The 17,568-nt window shown below is 54.1% G+C and overlaps 4 protein-coding genes across 4 annotated transcripts; 2 read left to right on the top strand and 2 right to left on the bottom strand.

Moving 5' to 3' along the window:
- Nucleotides 1-5,189: 5,189 nt before the first annotated feature.
- Nucleotides 5,190-6,533, top strand: BESB_049010 (uncharacterized protein; the record flags this gene model as incomplete). Its single annotated transcript, XM_029363352.1, has 1 exon — nt 5,190-6,533. One exon carries the CDS (start codon nt 5,190-5,192, stop codon nt 6,531-6,533), a length of 1,344 nt encoding a protein of 447 aa, XP_029220718.1.
- A 3,027-nt stretch (nt 6,534-9,560) lies between these two features.
- BESB_049000 (ribosomal protein RPL31) lies at nt 9,561-10,360 on the top strand (the record flags this gene model as incomplete). The annotated part of the gene is made up of 2 exons (XM_029363351.1): nt 9,561-9,731; nt 10,163-10,360. 2 exons carry the CDS (start codon nt 9,561-9,563, stop codon nt 10,358-10,360), a joined length of 369 nt encoding a protein of 122 aa, XP_029220717.1.
- Nucleotides 10,361-11,769: 1,409 nt separating this feature from the next.
- Nucleotides 11,770-12,685, bottom strand: BESB_048990 (uncharacterized protein; the record flags this gene model as incomplete). Its single annotated transcript, XM_029363350.1, has 2 exons — nt 11,770-12,431; nt 12,625-12,685. 2 exons carry the CDS (start codon nt 12,683-12,685, stop codon nt 11,770-11,772), a joined length of 723 nt encoding a protein of 240 aa, XP_029220716.1.
- A 1,878-nt stretch (nt 12,686-14,563) lies between these two features.
- On the bottom strand, nt 14,564-16,927 carry BESB_048980 (ribosomal protein RPSA; the record flags this gene model as incomplete). The annotated part of the gene is made up of 4 exons (XM_029363349.1): nt 14,564-14,734; nt 15,026-15,214; nt 15,618-16,049; nt 16,859-16,927. The coding sequence occupies 4 exons, from the start codon at nt 16,925-16,927 to the stop codon at nt 14,564-14,566; spliced, it is 861 nt and encodes a 286-aa protein (XP_029220715.1).
- Between the last annotated feature and the right edge of the window lie 641 nt (nt 16,928-17,568).

The raw sequence follows: 17,568 nt of genomic DNA, 5'->3' as shown, positions 1-17,568 counted from the left end.
CGATTTACGTCGAGGAACCGAATGGAGACAGGAGTGGGCAGATATCCGCCAGTGCACGCCCTTGGAGGGCCCAGCCGTGACAGCCTTGTAAGGGTTGAGGGAGTTGCGCAGATGTCGAGAACGTTGCCTCTCAGATCGTGGGCAGATGTTTTACTGTTCAAAAGGGAAACCAGTGCAAAAGCGAAAAAGTCGTATGAGCTGCCGTGGAAGCCTAGCGAGCAGTCAGCCGCAACAACGGACGCAGTGTGTCTTGTGACAGCAGCCCCATAACAGCGGAGCCTTCGAGTCGCGGACGGCGCTCGGAAACAGGTCTCTTGACAAAAATGCCGGAGTTGTTTTTTGTTTTTCTAGCAGGACAGTAACCCAACACTCTTCTGGTCCTGGGCGGCGACGCGAGCCGACCACACAGCATCAACAAATGACCCGGTTGGCAGAGTGCAGTCAAGGTTACATCCAACGAAAGTCGGCATCCCTCTCGCGCAAACCGGCGGAATTTCCTGGTAGGCAGTGTTCGCGAGGAGGATCAGCAAACACAGAAAATGGTGCAACATCCCAGGGAGCGAAAAAAACACCTCTGATGGAAAAATTTAAAGCGCGCAACGGCAGGACACGCGAAGCGACGGTGAATGTCTGCGGCTGCCTACAGCCGCTCGCATCACAGACAGAGGCATAACGGAGGGTCGTTCAGCCCTCAGTGACCCTCACACACGCCGTGCCAGAAGAAAAGCACCAAAACAACGTACACAGTAATTTCAAGGGCAGCAGCCTAACGTGGTGATGGGAACCGCAGCATGGCAACGCGAACAGTCGCCTTAGCTGCCCGTTGAGTCGTGTCCTGGTCCTGTGTAGCGGTCGAAACGCCACTTCCGCGCAGCTAGCGGTGCCACCTTTTATCGATACTCTGCACAGATACGGTTGCGTGCCTCTGTTCCTCATATCACTTAATTGCATCACTGTTGCAACTTGACTTTTGCGTAGAGTTCTAAGTCTGCTTGTGAAAGACGCTTCCGTTGGGTTTCTGGATCCCCTTTTTTCCTTCACTAAGAAGACACTTGCCGATACGAATCCGTCTTTGCATGCCGATTAGGGCCGAGTTGGGTGAGGTAGAATTGGTCTCGCACACTGGAAAGACCACCCATGAGACCGTTTACTGTTCTTCCTCAGCCTTTCGGGGCAACAGTCCAAAGGTGAAACGCTGCTAACTATGTCGTGGGTTCATGCAACCAGGAGGGGTTAGCACCTCATTTCCAACCACGTACGGGCACGCGCTCCACGGTGCCAACACAGGGTCGACAGGGAGCAACTCTTCACCGCGCACTATCCAGAAGAGATCCGAGGCAGACACCTTCTTCAGTTTGCGGATGACGACGGTTTTATTTTATTCGTCAATGTAGTAACTAGCGGCAGGCTATGTGTGCTGACACCCCAAAGCAACAGCGTCCAATGGGCAACGCAGCAGCAACAGCATGACACGCGGATCGGTTCCGCTCCGTGCGGAACATATCGTTGCACGGACAGGACTAACAGCGTTCTCCCTTTGTAGTTGTGTCTTGGCTGGAATGGCTTGCTGGCTATCCCGCCTGGCTGATTCCGCCTCCCCGCGTTGTACTGCCTCGGTACAGCCGTCGACTGGTTCGCTAGTCTATTCTTCGCGCACTGATGGTTGAGGGCAGTTTCTCAAGTGAAAGAATAGACTGCTTTGCCAGGATAGCCGCCATGCTTTTTCCCTTACCCATTGTTGCCGCGCGCTTTTCGCAGCCGTAGCTTGATGTTGCCGAAGGGTTCCCGTGGAGAGGGCGTCGCTCACTTCCGGTGATTCATCGGGGGACGTTTACTCGCTAGCACTACGGCTGCTTGGATGCCCTAGGAACTCTGTTTGTACAGCTCTTTGCCGGAACAGTAGTAAGCCCTAGCCGAAGACGCTGATTCGTCTATTCACTCGCACAGCATGATATTGGACCTCACCAAGGGTTAACTTCACGAGCACGTAGTTGAAGGGGAAGTCTGTGTGAACTTCACAACAGCAGTCGGTCTAAGTCGTGTTGATCTTCTGTATTCTAGGAACTATAATGTGTTTGTTATTCGATTTGAGTTATACAGTTCTGGGTTACCAAATTTAACGGTTTGCTCCTGAGAGTAACCGTACAAGCTGTAAACAGAGGACTCCTTAACTTAAACTGAGGAGCCGGTAGGTACAAACCAACCGTACAAGGAATTATTATGTCCATCTGTGCATCTAAGGTGAGACTATCGGCTAAATATTTTTGACGCTAGCTTCCCGGCTGAACGCGCGACTGAAGTAGTTGACACTCCATGGAGCCGAGACGCCTGGCTATTCCAGCATGGCCACTGTATCAAAGCATATGATAGAGAGGGCTGAATGAGAGGAGGCAGGAGGGTTGGGGTGCCAGGGATTCGCGGCCTAGTTGCCGGTGAACAAGCGCTGAACGCTCTCTTGCATTCCGGAAAAAGTAAAATGCATCATCAGGCTCCTCTGCAGAAGGTAGACAATGAGAAAATGAGCATGACCGGGACTTATTTGCCACCAGAAAAAACCGAAGATCCAGAACTGATTTCGGAGCAATTGACTACGGCTTGGAAACTTACCACCGCTGTAGCAAGTATCGGCTCGCCTTCCTAAGCTCTAAAGATCTTATTGAGACTCACTCGAGGTCCGCCTCGGAATACAGATGACGGTCCCTGCTGCGTGGCTGTTCCTGCAGTGTGTGAGATAAAATTAACTACTGCCGCCAAATGGCGAGAGTCACGTGGTATGAGAAAGACACTAGGGAGGTCTGCCCAATTTTTTCAACGCTCTATTTCCTCCAACAGGCGAATCATCTACGGAATGGTCATTGCATTGTGCGCATGCCCCTCTCCGACTGTAGCCGTGCCTTCATGCGGTATCGCTGAGACATTTTATCTGTACATATATATATATATATATATATATATATATATGGAGGGGGGCCGGAGGGGGGTCGTATTGTTCTTTAGTCGATAGCCGACTCGGAAACTCGTACCGCTGTCTGACATAGAGAAGCATGCAAACCTGGGAAATATTGCGTGGCTGACCAGTCATATTACTAGCACTACACATCCGACTCAAATCGTATGCCCTTTCCCCTTACGGGTTGCGGATCCACCACATGATGTACCAGATTACCCACTTTTCCAACAGGTACAGCTAGCGGCCCCGGCAAGGGCTGTCCCAAGGGGTCATATACGAGACCATAAATGCCAGCCACTTTACACGAGCTCCCGTGTTGGCTGAAATGCATGAATTAAGTCTCCGTTTAGTGGCTGTGGCAATTGCGCACACCTTTGGGAACAGCACAAACTTCAGTGTGCAGCAGCTGCGGAAAGCCTGGAGTCTTCCGAACATCCCCTGTGCCAAGCCGTCGTCCCACTCCTGTCACGCTCCTCCTGGTTGAGAAATCTTTTCCACCTTAGACATATTGTATGAGCCACGGGAGGTCGCTCACACTGAATTCGGGACTGGCCATTCCACTGCAGTCACACGTGAAGAACTAACACGTCTGCGCAAGGCCGCCGGTTCATGCCGCCCACCCCCCCCCCGTCCGCCACCCAACCCCCCCAAGCCGCAGGTGTGCTGGTCGGCGGAAGGTCCACCGCCACTTCACAGCCTGTTGATATGGTATACAACAGTTTATTGTAGTTTGTGACTCGCCGTCTCACAGCTTGCCATTGTGCGGAGTGGTCGGCGCAGCTGCTGAACGTCCAGAATCTCGAGGAAACACTCCAGAAACTCTGAGAGTCAGTCCGGTTTTCGCAGACTGTGGGCCAGCTCTGCAGAGCCATCCGCGCCCACCGTGCCCCCGTGTGGCTGCCACACGTCTCCCAAAGCGACGATCGTGCCTGCGCGCTCGTGGCTCGTCCGGCGGCGGTCCCACAATCGGGAAGAACAACTTCAGCAGCGACGGCCGCACAGAAATTAATCCTGTGCCAGTTTTTCCTATGTTGCTCCAAAGCGGGCTTCGGTCAAGCAGTCACATCTGTTGACACCAGCCCTGGTGAGTCGGTCGCCAGTTGTCGATCATCCGGTTGGCTGGCAGCATGGCCGTCGAATGCCAACTTCCTCCGCTTTATGCAACGATGCTAACAGCTGAAGGACGGTAACACCAGCGTTCTGTAAGGGCGACCGTGGAGATTTTTTTCCGCAGGCGTACATTTCGGTAGGAGGGCGGCCGTCTTCCAGCCTCGTTTCCTTCACGGCTTTAACGCCCCCACTCTGCGTTCCAGTCGCATCAGAACGATCCGTCACATCAGCGCTCCTGCCTTCGTGCGCTGCTTCACGCAACGTGCCAGGCCCAGTCGCACGTCCTGTGTCTAGAGGCCTCGCGGAAGGATCAACTTCTCAAGCGGAGTTCCGTTGTTGGTCGCGAGAGCCTGCTAGAAGCGGGGAGATCGCGAACTACAGCTGTGGCCGCCGGAATTGAATCGCAGTTTCTGAAATGGCGTGTCTTTCCTTGCAGAGCCCGCGGTTTTGTGTACCCAGCGTGCGGTAGTCCGCGTGACGGGTTGTGTGGCTCCTGTGTCGAAGGTGGGTATGTCGAGTGTCTGGCGGTTTCGCTTCATCGTGTTCACTGTGCGCGTGGATACGTCGGCATGTTTGCTGCCGTGCATGGAAAATTACAGCACAACTGTTTCAGCAGGTGCCATAGTTGACGACCTTGGCGCTTTGCAGCTGCCGAGCGCTACTCACATGCTCGCGGCGCACAGACAGCCTTTTTTTTGTCGTGTTACCTTGTTCGGCGCATAGTCGGTGCAGTACTGTGGTTTCGTCAATCCCGACTTGGAGAAACAGTGGTTAGCTGAATGTCTATCTACTCTGCGGCTGTGGAGGTGGACGAGTGCATTTTGCTCTAGATTCGCTTCGCCGTCCATTCCACATATGCATGCACGCCGGCACTCGCCGCTGGAACAGGCACTGGTGACAGCGAGGTGATTCCCTTGTCGGAATCCCCCTGTATTCTTGGCCACGAGACGTCTCGTTGCTAACCAACTCAGAAGAGGTCTGGTGCGTTAGATCCACACAGAACGGCAGCAGAAGAACCGATCGCAGGGACAGGCGCTTCACGCCGAGTCCCGGGCCAACCTGGCGTACCTGAAGAGTTTCTTCGCAAGCAAGGTCACCAGAAGTGAAGGAGATGTTGCCAGCTGTGGGTATGGCGTCGCGGCCCTCTGTGAGTGCGTCTAGTGACGCAGCGTGTCCGTCTCGTTCCGAGCCGCTTTTGTTTACCACTTCGAAGGTAGTTGGAGCGCCCCGCTCTGTCCGTGAGGGAGCAGGTGGCAGCCGCCGCGCCTCTGCTGAGGACAAGCGTCAGAGTTCACGGCAGCCATGGGGAGAAAAGCCGCATAGGGATCGAGGGCGAAGCTCAGCAAGGGAAGATTACGAACCAGGTCACCAGCCTGTGTCAGAAGCGGGGTCGCTTCACATTCCCGAGGGGTTTTCGAGGTCCACTCAGCTAATGAAACTGAGGAACGGTCATTACCGCCGTATTTGTCGTACAGATCGCAACGGCAATGACAGTGCTCCGTGCGCGAGTGAAAAGACGGCTCGCGCCATGGCGCCACTCGGAGATTGTACCTGCTGTGGGGTAGAAGATCCTTCGCAGCCAAGTCACCGCGAAAGAATCTGCGTGAACTGTGTGAGACTAGAGGCCAAGCTGAGGGATATGGGGGATCGCAGAGAAGCATCCTCTTGCAAGAAACGCGCCGAAGAGGACCTAGACATGATCAGTCGCTTGAGGACAAAGGTCGAGGAGCTGCAGGATGCTCTTCGGACGGCAGATAATCGGATCACAACACAGCGCCAGGTTGAGCAGGAACAACTGCATACCATCTGGGAGCTGAAACGGAAACTGAGTGAGACTGCCAAACACCAGTGCGAGAACACGGAGGTTAGCAAGCGTGAGCACGCGAACCATGAGGTTGACAATCGTCAGCACGTGAATAGTGAAATTGCGCTGCAGGCCCCCACAATGGAAGACGTGGGTATACAGACCAAAAAGGTGGGAGTCGCCATCTTGAGGTGCCCTCAACTCAGAGACGGCATCTTTGTTCAAGTTTTGATCGGCGAGGAACGCAAAGTCATGGCTCTCAGGGTTGACTATCAAGTGCGTCTGCTCGTACTAGCTAGGCGAGCTCTCTTGAAGTTCATTCCTGTGCTTGCGCTCGTTCGCATTGTGACAGCCCCTAAAGACGTGCGCCGGTTGCTGGCTGACGAGGGAGTGCACAGAAAAAACGTGACAGACGAAGAACTCACTCGCGTTGCCGCTTTGTTTGTCACGACAGCCAAAACGGCTCTGCCTCTGATGATTTTGCTGTCAACGGGGAAGCTCAGGGACCGCCTTGTTTTGCATTTAACTCAGTTGCGGTTCTCAGCGGAGCTGGAACGTGGTCACGTCTCAGGCAAGACTTTCCAGGGCGATCATCTGAAGGATGGCTGGCTGGACTTATCCAGACAAAAGAAACATCAAGCAGACGAAGATATCAATAAACGGAACTAGGCGGCAATGAAGAGTGATTCCTCTCCTCCACACCCGTTCGGGAGATCCCCGTCTTTGTGAGGCGGTGACGTGACGTGCGCGCAAGTTGTCCTTGTTGCTTTCCATGAGGGGAGATAGTCACTGTCGTTCGGACACCGGTGCGTCCGGGAATAGAAATTGGTCGTCGAATAAAGAACAACGAGGGACTTCTTTGTATGAGGGCTGCCTGTGTGCAAGTGGCGAATGCTGCCCTGCTCCATTCGCTTGGTGGTGGATTTGCAGATGTCGCTGAACATTGTCCTGCGTTACGCGCAACGGGCGACGAACGTTGCTCTTCAAACAGTGGCTGGTTTCATGACAGCAAACTCTTTGGGAAGCCGATTCATGATCGCACATTAGCATCATGAACATGGATAGATAAAGCTGCAAAGCTCGTAGTAAGGCTCACTGAGCTGCCGATGCACCAAACCTTCAGTTTTCCCGCTACAGAACTGGACAGAGTAGTGTGGTGGATAAGCGACGGTGTCTATTACTCGTCAGTCGATAGATCTGTAAACTGTCTTGTCAATTCATGACCTCTTCGATGAAGCAGGCTCCCGAGGTAGACTGTTGAGGCGTCGTGTAAGAGGGAAGTAATAGGCAATAAGGACCAGAGGCGCTTTTGTTTCATGTCGGTAGCACTTGGCGAATGTGCTGTGCAACGGCGGAGACCAGAAGCAGAAATATCAAGCAATATGCACGTAAGTGCAGGGTCAATGGCACCGAATTTGGCCGTTTCCGTTTTAAGGCAAGTAAACATGTCTGTCTCATCATACCATCATATAGTGTACCATTCTCGCATCGTACGCCGGGCTCCGGTTTGGTTCGTTCCGGTTCTCCTTCACCCTACGCCGTAGCACGGTTAGCGTCTGTTTGTAAGCCTACAGTATCGACAGTCATCGCTGTTTTTTCAAGTACAGTAATTGTGCACCACGCCGGTGACGGGTGGTGATGAAGGACCTTGACTAATGATGTGCCGACCTAGAGAGACGGGAGTTGGCGGAAAGGGGTGAATAAAGGAGCCAAAGGAAGCCACTGCAAGAGCAGAGACATTGTCAGTACGGTGGCGTGTGGGGTCAGACCCACGGTAGGTCCTGTCCTACAGCAAACGGAAATTTGTGTCTGCGAGGCGAATTGATATTCAGCCGCACCACCACATTAGCCGCCGTCTAGCGTGAGGCATTCCTGGAATCCTTCAGAATTAGACATGTGGATCAGACTGCGGCAACCTATTGCAGTGGGAAGACGTCCTCGGCAGTGACCCGCATCTGCCCTTTCTCGTAGGGTCAAGAGAGCGTCACCCCTTTCCGCCCACTCCCGTCTCTCTAGGTCGGCACATCATTAGTCAAGGTCCTTCATCACCACCCGTCACCGGCGTGGTGCACAATTACTCTGTGTTCGAAGTGCAGTTGTCTGTCGTCGATCTCTTGCAACACATCTACCCGACCTTACAGCTCTGCTGTCTCAGTTGGAGCGTAAAACGGTCGATGCTGTGTTTCGCCAACGGGAGATATGTGCCATTATTTTAGGAACAAGGTGCAGTCACGCATCAGGGCCGAGAGTTATCACTGTGATTGCGCGACTGGATTGTCGAGGTTATTTTTGTCGATTAGGCTGGAAGTGGGTGCATCAGGATCCAGTGATGCCGTTCTTGGTTGCCCCGAGAGAGAAATAAGGTGCGTCAACGAGCGACCTAGAAGACGTCCGCGTCAGAAACTTTCAAGTTGGTGGACTGCTCCTTTTTCACATCTTGAGTCTACCCTTCGTAGTAAATGCCCGTTTGAACTCCCGGTCAGAACCTTCTCCACATAGTGAGCTGCTGAGATTTGCATCTGTCAATCAGTTAGTTCTCCTCGAAAGCGATCTTGCCGTCTGGACGGGAGACTGGTTGCCACAGCCAGAAAACACCGACGCTTACAAGACCGCCCGCCTCCCGCCTTCTCCGCACTAGAAAGTAATTCCGCTTCCCGCAGGACCTCCGGTACCGACGTCGATGCAGTGCAAAATTTTTGAGGGAAGCCCCGTCCTCCCAGTTGCTCGCATGCCAGCTCAATTTCCCGGTCGCTAACCGCAGGTGTCTTCTTTTTGAATTCAGGAAGTCGTCGCGATTTCTGAGTGCTCTTCTGCCGAATACAGTCAGCCGTGGCACGAACGCGCCTAGCATCTACATGTTCCCCACACAGTACGACGCGCCCGCCGTTTATAAGCCGCCGTTTGCGGTGAGATTTGTGTGGTCGCCGGCTGCAGTGGACATGGGGCGCTGCTGTTTGCTCCCGTAGACGACTTCCGGATGAACTCCCTCGATTCTTGTCCTGCGTAAAAAACACGACCTGTCGTCGGTTCATCTCAAAATTGGAAGGTTTTCTTCGTGGCGAACCACGGCGCTTCTTTTCCTTCCATAGCCGGGAAACCGCCTTCCGCGAGAGGTCTGAATCACTGTCTGCCCGTGACACCATGAAGGGTAAGCATCGCGTCGGGGCGCTTGGGGTATAGGAGGGAAATTTCTTGGTCGTGAATCAGCGGAAACCAATTATTCTGTTTGTTGCTTTGTTTGCATCTATGTGTTTTCGCCTCCTGTTTTGCTGGCGTGGCGTTGCCGTCTCGCCTTCGCGCCCGCCGTTCTGGCATCGCGAGGGAGGTAGCAGAGGGGCAACATGCATGCCCAACCGAAGTTATTTTGCGGGCGATGGATGACGTGGGATTTTTTTACTGAGCTTCCCTACGATGAGCCAACTCCGCAGGCATTTACAAGTAACATATTGAGGCAAGATATCAATTCCAAGTATAAGAGAGAATCCGTCCCCGGCGAACTGTGTGCCTCCATTCCGACTTCTGTGGGCAGCGGCGCGGCCGTTTGTCCGCACTGGGTACTACAAGCTGTTTACCTTGTCTCCCGGCGAATAGGTGCCCTCGAGGCCATTCTCTCCTAGAAGCGAGCTGTATTGGCGGGCGGCTTCTAGAGAATCTCGGAAGAGTCGCCAAGGACGCCGCGCCGACCCTGTGCTGTCGATGCTGTCTGCAGGAACTACCCGTAAGGCACAGAACAAATCCCTGCAGCCTGTCTGCCGGGATTACACCATCCACCTTCACAAGCTGATTCATGGCATCCAGTTCAAGAAGAGGGCACCCCGAGCGCTCCGCGAAATCCGTCGCTTCGCTCAGAAGACCATGCACACCAAGGTAGGCTCAAACGCGATTTCCCAAGCATATTTTGTTTTGACAGCCGGGGTCAGTTCATGCAAGAAATATGGCTGAAAGCGGTTGTTGGCTGTGCTACTGAGAAATATAACTGATTTCGTCGTACAATTAGTGAACTCTCGGACAGATCATAGTACGCAGCGAGCGAACTACATGCATGCAACTGGCTCTACTTTGTGGGCGAGTTCGTGCGTGTTATACATGCACTTTTCGTCACGGACCCGATCTGTAGAGGGACGACACTGTGTTCGTGAGGTGTGTACTTTCCTGTACTTGAACGTCTTGCATATGACGGAGTAGTGAATTTTCATGCCGAAACTATTGTCGGAGCGGCAGGCCATGAAGTAAGCCGATGTCCCTCGCGGGTCTGATTTCACCTGAAGTGGCATAGAATGTCTCTGTTTGCTTTTCAGGATGTCCGTATCGACACCAAATTGAACAAGTTCATCTGGTCGGGCGGCATCAGGAACGTGCCTCGCCGTGTGCGCGTCAGAATCGCCCGCCGACGCAACGAGGACGAGGACAGCAAGGAGAAATTCTACACGCTGGTTCAACACGTCCCTGTTGCATCCTTCAGCAACCTGAAGACGGAGTATGTTAACGAGGAGTAGAGGTCACGGGGAAGTGATGTTGTATGTCATTGATGTGGTAGACTCTCAAGTTCTTCATCTGCTGCTAGGGTCCGCGCTCTTGTTTCTACCTTCAGCGTGTGGAACTTAACTCCTTCTCGACGGTTGCACCTGGTTAAACCTATTTTCTTAGAGGCACAAGGCGACGAATAGTCGTGCGACTGGTCGCTTAGAGCGGACCAGGTGCTGCTGACAGCCCCGCTGTTTTTGGCCGCTCAGGCCGTTTACTCGACCGGGCAGACTGGATACTTCAGTTTTTTCAGCGGGGCGGAGTTCTAGAAGACCGCGCTAGCGTCAGCTTCGCAGTAACCTGTGCTCAGCAACGCAGCTTTCCGCCTCCGCACTGTGGGATTGCCCGTATTTCGAGTGCGGCTTTTCGAGTCCACGCGATGGTGCACCTGCAGACACGGATATCAGAGACGGCAGTTTTAGATTATCCGGTCGAAAGCAAACGCAGCTGGACTTTTGTGGTTGGCCGCGAGCTTTATTTCGAGGAGTGCCAGGGAAGTGGGTCTGACTGTAGAACTAGTGAACGGCACGGATGAGGAATTGAGAATTACTCAAATTCGTGCAACCAGCAGACATGGCAGCACCCTCGTCGTGGTACGAACTGCATTTGATTCTCTTTATTCATGTTTCCCTTCCTCACTTACGGGGCGGTATAAGCCTCACTCTAGTTAGTGCTGCACAATCAACAAGCATGCACTTCAAGCACGGAATTTGTTAGTGGAGGATAAATTGGTTTATAAAGCAGCATTCGACTACATTTCGTGTCGACATCCTAGGGTTTTGCACTTTGACGCAAACAAGAATATAACGCCAGGCTTTTTTTTGATTCCACAGCACCATTGTGGGCTCATACCTTGGAGGAGTCCCGTGTAGTTGCTGTGAATACGGGTATCATCACCACACCACGCTGTATTGTCAGCACATGTGCGGAAAAACGAAGCCACGGCTGTCGGTTAGCCATCCTTTAAGAATACGTTTGGTTTACATAATTCACTAGGTGTTTGCCAGGGAATGCCCTCTTAAGAAATGGGATAAGCATCTTTATTGCGAGGCGTGCGATCAAGATGGATGGTTAGTGAGCTGTGTCGAGGGCGGACTGTAGGGACCAATATTGCCCCGTGCGGAAGTCGTCACACGTCAATGTCAAAGTGGAGGCGGCTCGGCTTCTCTTTTAAGAACCACGCAATTTTGCCATCTAAAGAAGCAGTTATGTGTTAGATTCAAGACATCAGATCCATGAATTCTGGACCAGCTTCTCGCCCTGCCACCTGACTCAAGAAACCCCGCAGCTGGCTGGCATTTCCGCTGACATATTTATCAGTTGAACTGACACAAATCTCCCATGCGAGCCAAGAGATATGTACGACAGAGGACCAGAGACATCAGCTCTCTACCAAGTCGGAGAGAGACGAGCTCGTGTGTGCAGATGTGGGTCGAGCGTCGTCTTGTTTCAGTGCGCGCAGCTTCTCTAATCTGAACAACAAGATTTCTCTCCACGTCTCTTGGGGTAGTCCGGGGGCATCTTCGAGGAACAGTTGAAGCAATTCTCGCCGTCCATGGACAGGCGCCAATGTCAACTCCGAGATTGCGGCTTGAGCGGCGGCTCCGCTGCGTTGAGGAAGTTTCGAGAAGTTCGAAAAGGCGGAAGAGACCTCGTAACTGCGTCTGTCTTCGTCCTTTCGTGTGTTTTTTGCGTCGATCACCGCCTCAACGGCTTCCGCGAGGGCATAGTCGTATGCATCCCAGTGCCCCGCGTCAGCGGGTTCCCTCGTGTGCGCTGTCACAGGTGGCCTCACAGCTTCGTTGGAGTGGTTGTGCAATTTGATGGCAGCTGCCTCCGCCAACACGGTGGGAGACGGTCTACTTGAATAATCGAGGCTTCGCTGCAGTCGAAGGGGGCGCTCTGACAAAGCAGGTAAGAGCGTTCCTGCTCCCGACTTCGCCCTTCCTCTTGGCGGGGGTCGCGAACCATATCCAGATGGCACCGAGGCGAGGATTCCCGCTGCCAATCTTTTGTCCAAAAGCGACGTTGAGGTGGCATCGGCTGAGACCGAGCAATGACACAGACACCTACGTAACATTCTCTAGCGCAAAAACCGGTTTCCTCATCAAATGCGATCAAGTGAGCTCCCCTCTATGCAATGCTGTGTGGAGGAGAGGTCTCAGGGAAGGGAATGATGGCACATGTAGGAAACCTGGCCCTCGACGAACGTGTGTTTGCGCTCTTCTGCTCTCACCTTCTAAGCTGTGCTGTGCGACAGTCACCACCAATGCAATGGTGACCGCAGACGAAGTCATTTGACCAGAGATTCTCATCGCTTTCTGGTCTCTGCCACGTTCAAAAAACACTCAAGCAGTGGATATCTCGAGGCAGCCTTCGTCAAATGGTTTGTCTGAATCGAAACTCCGGGGACCACCTTGTCTTCTGCGTTATGTCCGCCTCGAAATACGCGACGATTCACAATGCCTTAGAGTTCTTGAAGCATGCCAAGCGAGAGGCACATGATATGAGAGCGGTTCGAGACAACGGTAAAACGATCAGCCCTGATTTCGACCAAGACTGGACGTTAACAAAGTATGAGGTGATAAAATACAAATGGAAATGCGCCAAAATCAGTCAAAAGTGTCTACCGTGATTATTCGGCATTTAAGCCAATCAATATAGGCACTCCAGCGATGTGCGTGGTACTGCGCCGGATTTAACAATACACATAACGTATTAATGTTACGATAATATCAATAAGGGGCGCGAAAGGGTTGTATGAATTATTGTTACCTGAGGTTCATCGCCAAAAAACTACATTTAAATGTTGTTTCGAGAACTCGCAGACACCTCTCGTGCTTAACCGGTTTTCACACGTTGCAACCTCACACAGTAAAGACCGAGGACTAGACTACGGATGTCCGTTGCTCGAGCGCATTTTTGGCATTAGCTTCAAAAGGCTTCGTCACGCTGGAGAGGCCCGACTCTTCAGCTCGTTTCATGTCAGTGGATACATGCGCCAGAGGCTCTGGTAATGCATGGCTCTAGGCCGGCCGTGACAGAGTGACGACGTTGACGAAGACCCTTCTTGTGTCCGTCTACCTGGCGCGACAAAGAGTGGGTATCGCATTTTGCCTCCTCTGGCAGCGGACTGGTATGCCACGCTAACGCAAGGGCACTGAGTTTGAATACGATAATTGGTTCAGCACGTTCGACGCTGTTCCCCTGTCATATATGTAGTTTCATGCTGTCGCGGCCCACTTACTTATCGACAAGCGGACGGGTTTCGACTACAAAAATGACAGCAAGTGCCAACCCTGCTCATGCGTCCATGCCTGCGTTGCGCTCCGGGTGACTCGGAATTCGGCAGTTACACTGCCTCCCGATCTGAGTCCGCGTGCAGTGGACCCAACACGAGCCGGCGGATATATCCTGTGTCTTTGCGAAAACAAAGTAAAAACTTGGGTGGTCCAAGTGCTTCTTAGTGAAACGCGGCCTGGTAAAGGTGAACTGCCACCGCCACAGAAGACCTGAGGCGTGCAGTCCTGATTGCGCGCAAAAAAAGTCTGCTGCTGTACTCTATTATAGGACCGGGTGAAGACTCTCACAACTGCGCCGTGTCCGCTGCCAGCCATTTTGTGTGCTGTGTGTGCCCAACTAGGGAAGACGAGCACACACTGTGCTACGCTCTTCTCCGGGAGACACTAGCTGCGATGACCGATGCAGACGCCCTAGGACCGGTGGTGTCCGCTCTCGCCGTCTCAAACGATCCTTTCCTCGATTCGTCTGACGGGCTGCAACTTTTCTCGCTTCACACATTAGAGTTATAGCGCGGTCAGTCCAGTTTTTCGCGCGACAAGAGCCAGCCATGGGATGTCGACAGCCTCTTCTCTGCGGACTAGATTTCTCTACTCCACGCGACAAGACACCCGCAAGACGAAACAAACGCTCGCAACAGAATGAAGTTTGTCTCATTCTTCCTCACATACTATCCTCGACAAAACAGCGGCGAGGGAACCAGCCACGTAGATGGCAGTAGTGGTGCCGCACACGACTGCCTCCGCCTTGACTGGTTACATCCTCCCCTCTCGATAGCTCTCTCGGCGCTTTCGTTTCTTCCTTCCTTCCGATGGCGAGGAAGAGAACACAGTGACAGAAAACTCTCGGTCGGCACATGACGGAAAGGACCGCGTTTACCAGGGTTCGCCCACAGCAACACCAGCGCGGCCGCCACCCCACTCGCCCTCGGCGGCGCCAGCGGGCTGCTCCCACTCGCCGGCAGCGCCAGCCGCGGGGCCCGTCCAGTCGGCACCAGCCTGCTTCCACTCGGCAGCAGCGGCGTCCGCACCCCACTGAGTGGTGTCCTGGAAAAAGCACACAAAAAACACCACGGTGAACTAAATCGCTCGGATAGCCTCACAAGCGCCCACGATGAGACCCACTGCGCGAGGATTCGCGAGGAGCTTGTACATCAGACACTCGCGACACGAGGCGAATGCAGGCTCAACACAACTAAGTTGATGACTCCATTAGTACTGCCTCGAGTTTTCTGCGAGTTATACATGCACGTTACGCGCGACAAAAAGGGCTCCTCTCATGAAAACGCCACACCGTGCGCAGGCGATACACAGACACACAGTCATGCGTAGACTTACTGCCTGAGCCGCATGGGGAGCGAGCTCCTCGTCCTCGAGTCTCTCCTTCCGCTCGAACTCCTCCGGGTCTCTCCAGAAGAACATGTCGACCATGACATCCCACGGCACGTTTCTCGACGGCAGCTCGCCACGCAGATAGAGGACCTCACGCGCGAGGAGCCAGTACATGAGCGCAATGGACTCCTTGCCCTGAAGCACATGTGCAAAGACACTCAAACGTCGGCTTGCCCCTGAGTCGACGCCGCCCCAAAAAGACGTGGGAAAAACCGGATTTGGGTCCCCCAACCACAGCCAACTTCACCGGACCGACGATGGGCGGCTTCGCCCCCCGCGCCCGACGCGCTTGTCAGGGATGCGAACGGTTCAGAGACCGAGGTCACGCGATCGAAACTTGGATTTCTCTCTGGGGCATCACGCCTCCTCAAAGCCTGGAGGTGCGAAAACGCGCGCGCAGACGGATTGTCACGCAGTCCCGCAAACTTTTTTTGCACACTCACGCAGGAAACTGCAGCACAGTTCGCCGAAGTCCAGCACCAGGCGTCGCACACTTTTTAACGGCCGCTTCGGGCTCGAGAGGCACACTGGGGCGTACCTTGTTGTTGCAGGGGATGCAGATGTCGACGTGGTCCAGGGGCGAGTCCGTGTCGCAGAGAGCGATGACGGGAACGTTGGCGTACGCACTCTCGCGGACGGCCTGGGCGTCAGTGCGAGGGTCGGTGACGATGAGAAGTCTCGGCTCCATGAACTTCTGGGTGATCTGGTTAGTCAGCATACCGGGAGTCCAGCGACCAGCGATGGCCTGTGCGCCGACGTACTGCGAGAACTTAAGGACCGCGCGGCTACCGTAGGGGCGGGCGCTGATAACGAGGACGTCCGCGGGGTTTTCGATCGCGACAATCACCCGGGCGGCCATGAGGATCTTCTCCCACGTCTTCGCCAAGTTGATCAGGTGGATGCCCTCGCTGGTCGACTTGAAGACGTACGGGCGCATCTTGTGCTCGACGTTCTTCGTGCCGATGTGGGCCTGAGACAACTCATAGCCAGCAGACAACGTGACATGCAACCAGACCAACCCCCCAGATCTGAAAAGCCGGCAGTCCATGCGGACCTCTCCTCTGACCAGACACTGCTCTGCGCCTGCCTTCAAGAGGCACTGGAAAGACAAACCCGGCGCCGCGAAATCTACCGCCAGCGAAACACCGGTCCCCCCTTCCCGCCGCTGATGCAGACAGGCCGGGAGTAAGAGGGTAGGATCGCTGCGAAGGACACCTCCGTCAGACGGGGTATCCTCGCATGCTGGCATACGTGAGAAACGCGAAACCTTGTCCGTTAAAATTGACATTCACGCTCCTTCTGCTGCATGTCCAGCCGCCCACCCGTGAACGAGCTCCCCATCAACTGCTACACGGCGGCCGCGCGACGGAAAGACTCTCCCCGTGAAGCGAAAGGCGAAAGAGAGCAGCCAAAGGCACCCAAGCGACACTAACGTCGCGGCGTAACACAGCCAGACACGAAACAAAAGTCGCATCCGCCGGAGGCTAATCTGAGAAGCCGGCTCAGTTGCCCCGTCTCCCGCTCGCGTCCCCCGAGAGGGGCCGTTTCCAAACTGTTGCCACTCCGCCCACGCACGCACACAGAATGCGCCCAGTTTCGTGATGCATCATACTACTCCCGCCCGATTCCCCGTTTGAAACCTGTCTCCGTCGCCGTGAACGTTGCCGCAGTTCGAATGACCCGCGCAAAGTGCGGGAGATTTGTCGGAAACCGCGCACGTGTGAGGGACGTTCTCGCAGGTTGCTCGACAGAGGGGAACAATGGTGCAACGAAACCCACTTTGCAGATAAGCATCTTGGCGATGCTGTCCTCCTGAAGAGAGAGCTTGGGCTGTTTGTCGGCCGCCATCTTGTCAAATACGGAAGCGAAGAAGAAAAGAAGTAATCCGGGGAGCTGCGAAGGCGGGCGTGGGGCGACGAAAAGGCGACAGGACGAACGGGGGGCGTAGACGATCCTAGAGCGCTCGAAACCCAAACCTCCCCACAGAAAAGGAATGAGAGACACGAAAGAGAAGCAAAGAAACGCAACAAGCACAGATATCTCCCTTCACGACGACGGGAGACCCGAAAAGGAGCAAACGGCCGTGACTCTGCCGCGAAGGGGCGACGGATCGCCGCCACACCACACCGGGCAACATGCAATCCCCCTACGGATTCCGTTTTCCCTTCTTGTACGCCCCATTTATTTCTAGGGGCCGAGGCGCCCTTTGCAGCGCTGCCCCATACAGAATGCATGCAGAGTCACGGGTCGGCTAATCGAGTGAAGTACTGGGGTACTCTCCCCGGCGTGTGTGTCTCCGTCTCAATTCACGCGCGATTCTGGCAATAACAGACTGTAATCTGCGTCGTTGAGCAAGTGACGCGACAGGAAGTTGCATTCATAAAGCGAGGACAACCCGCACTGCGGGACTCTTTCTCGAGAGTTAGCGCATCGCAGCGCCAACTGCAACGAAGAAGCTCGAATACCGGGTCCTATCCTCGCCGCTTCCG

The sequence above is a fragment of the Besnoitia besnoiti genome, chromosome III, assembly GCF_002563875.1.
Source record: "Besnoitia besnoiti strain Bb-Ger1 chromosome III, whole genome shotgun sequence".
In the NCBI taxonomy this organism is placed as follows: Eukaryota; Apicomplexa; class Conoidasida; order Eucoccidiorida; family Sarcocystidae; genus Besnoitia; species Besnoitia besnoiti.
The sequence above is the reverse complement of the archived record's forward strand: the minus strand, read 5'-3'. Positions and strand labels throughout refer to the sequence as shown.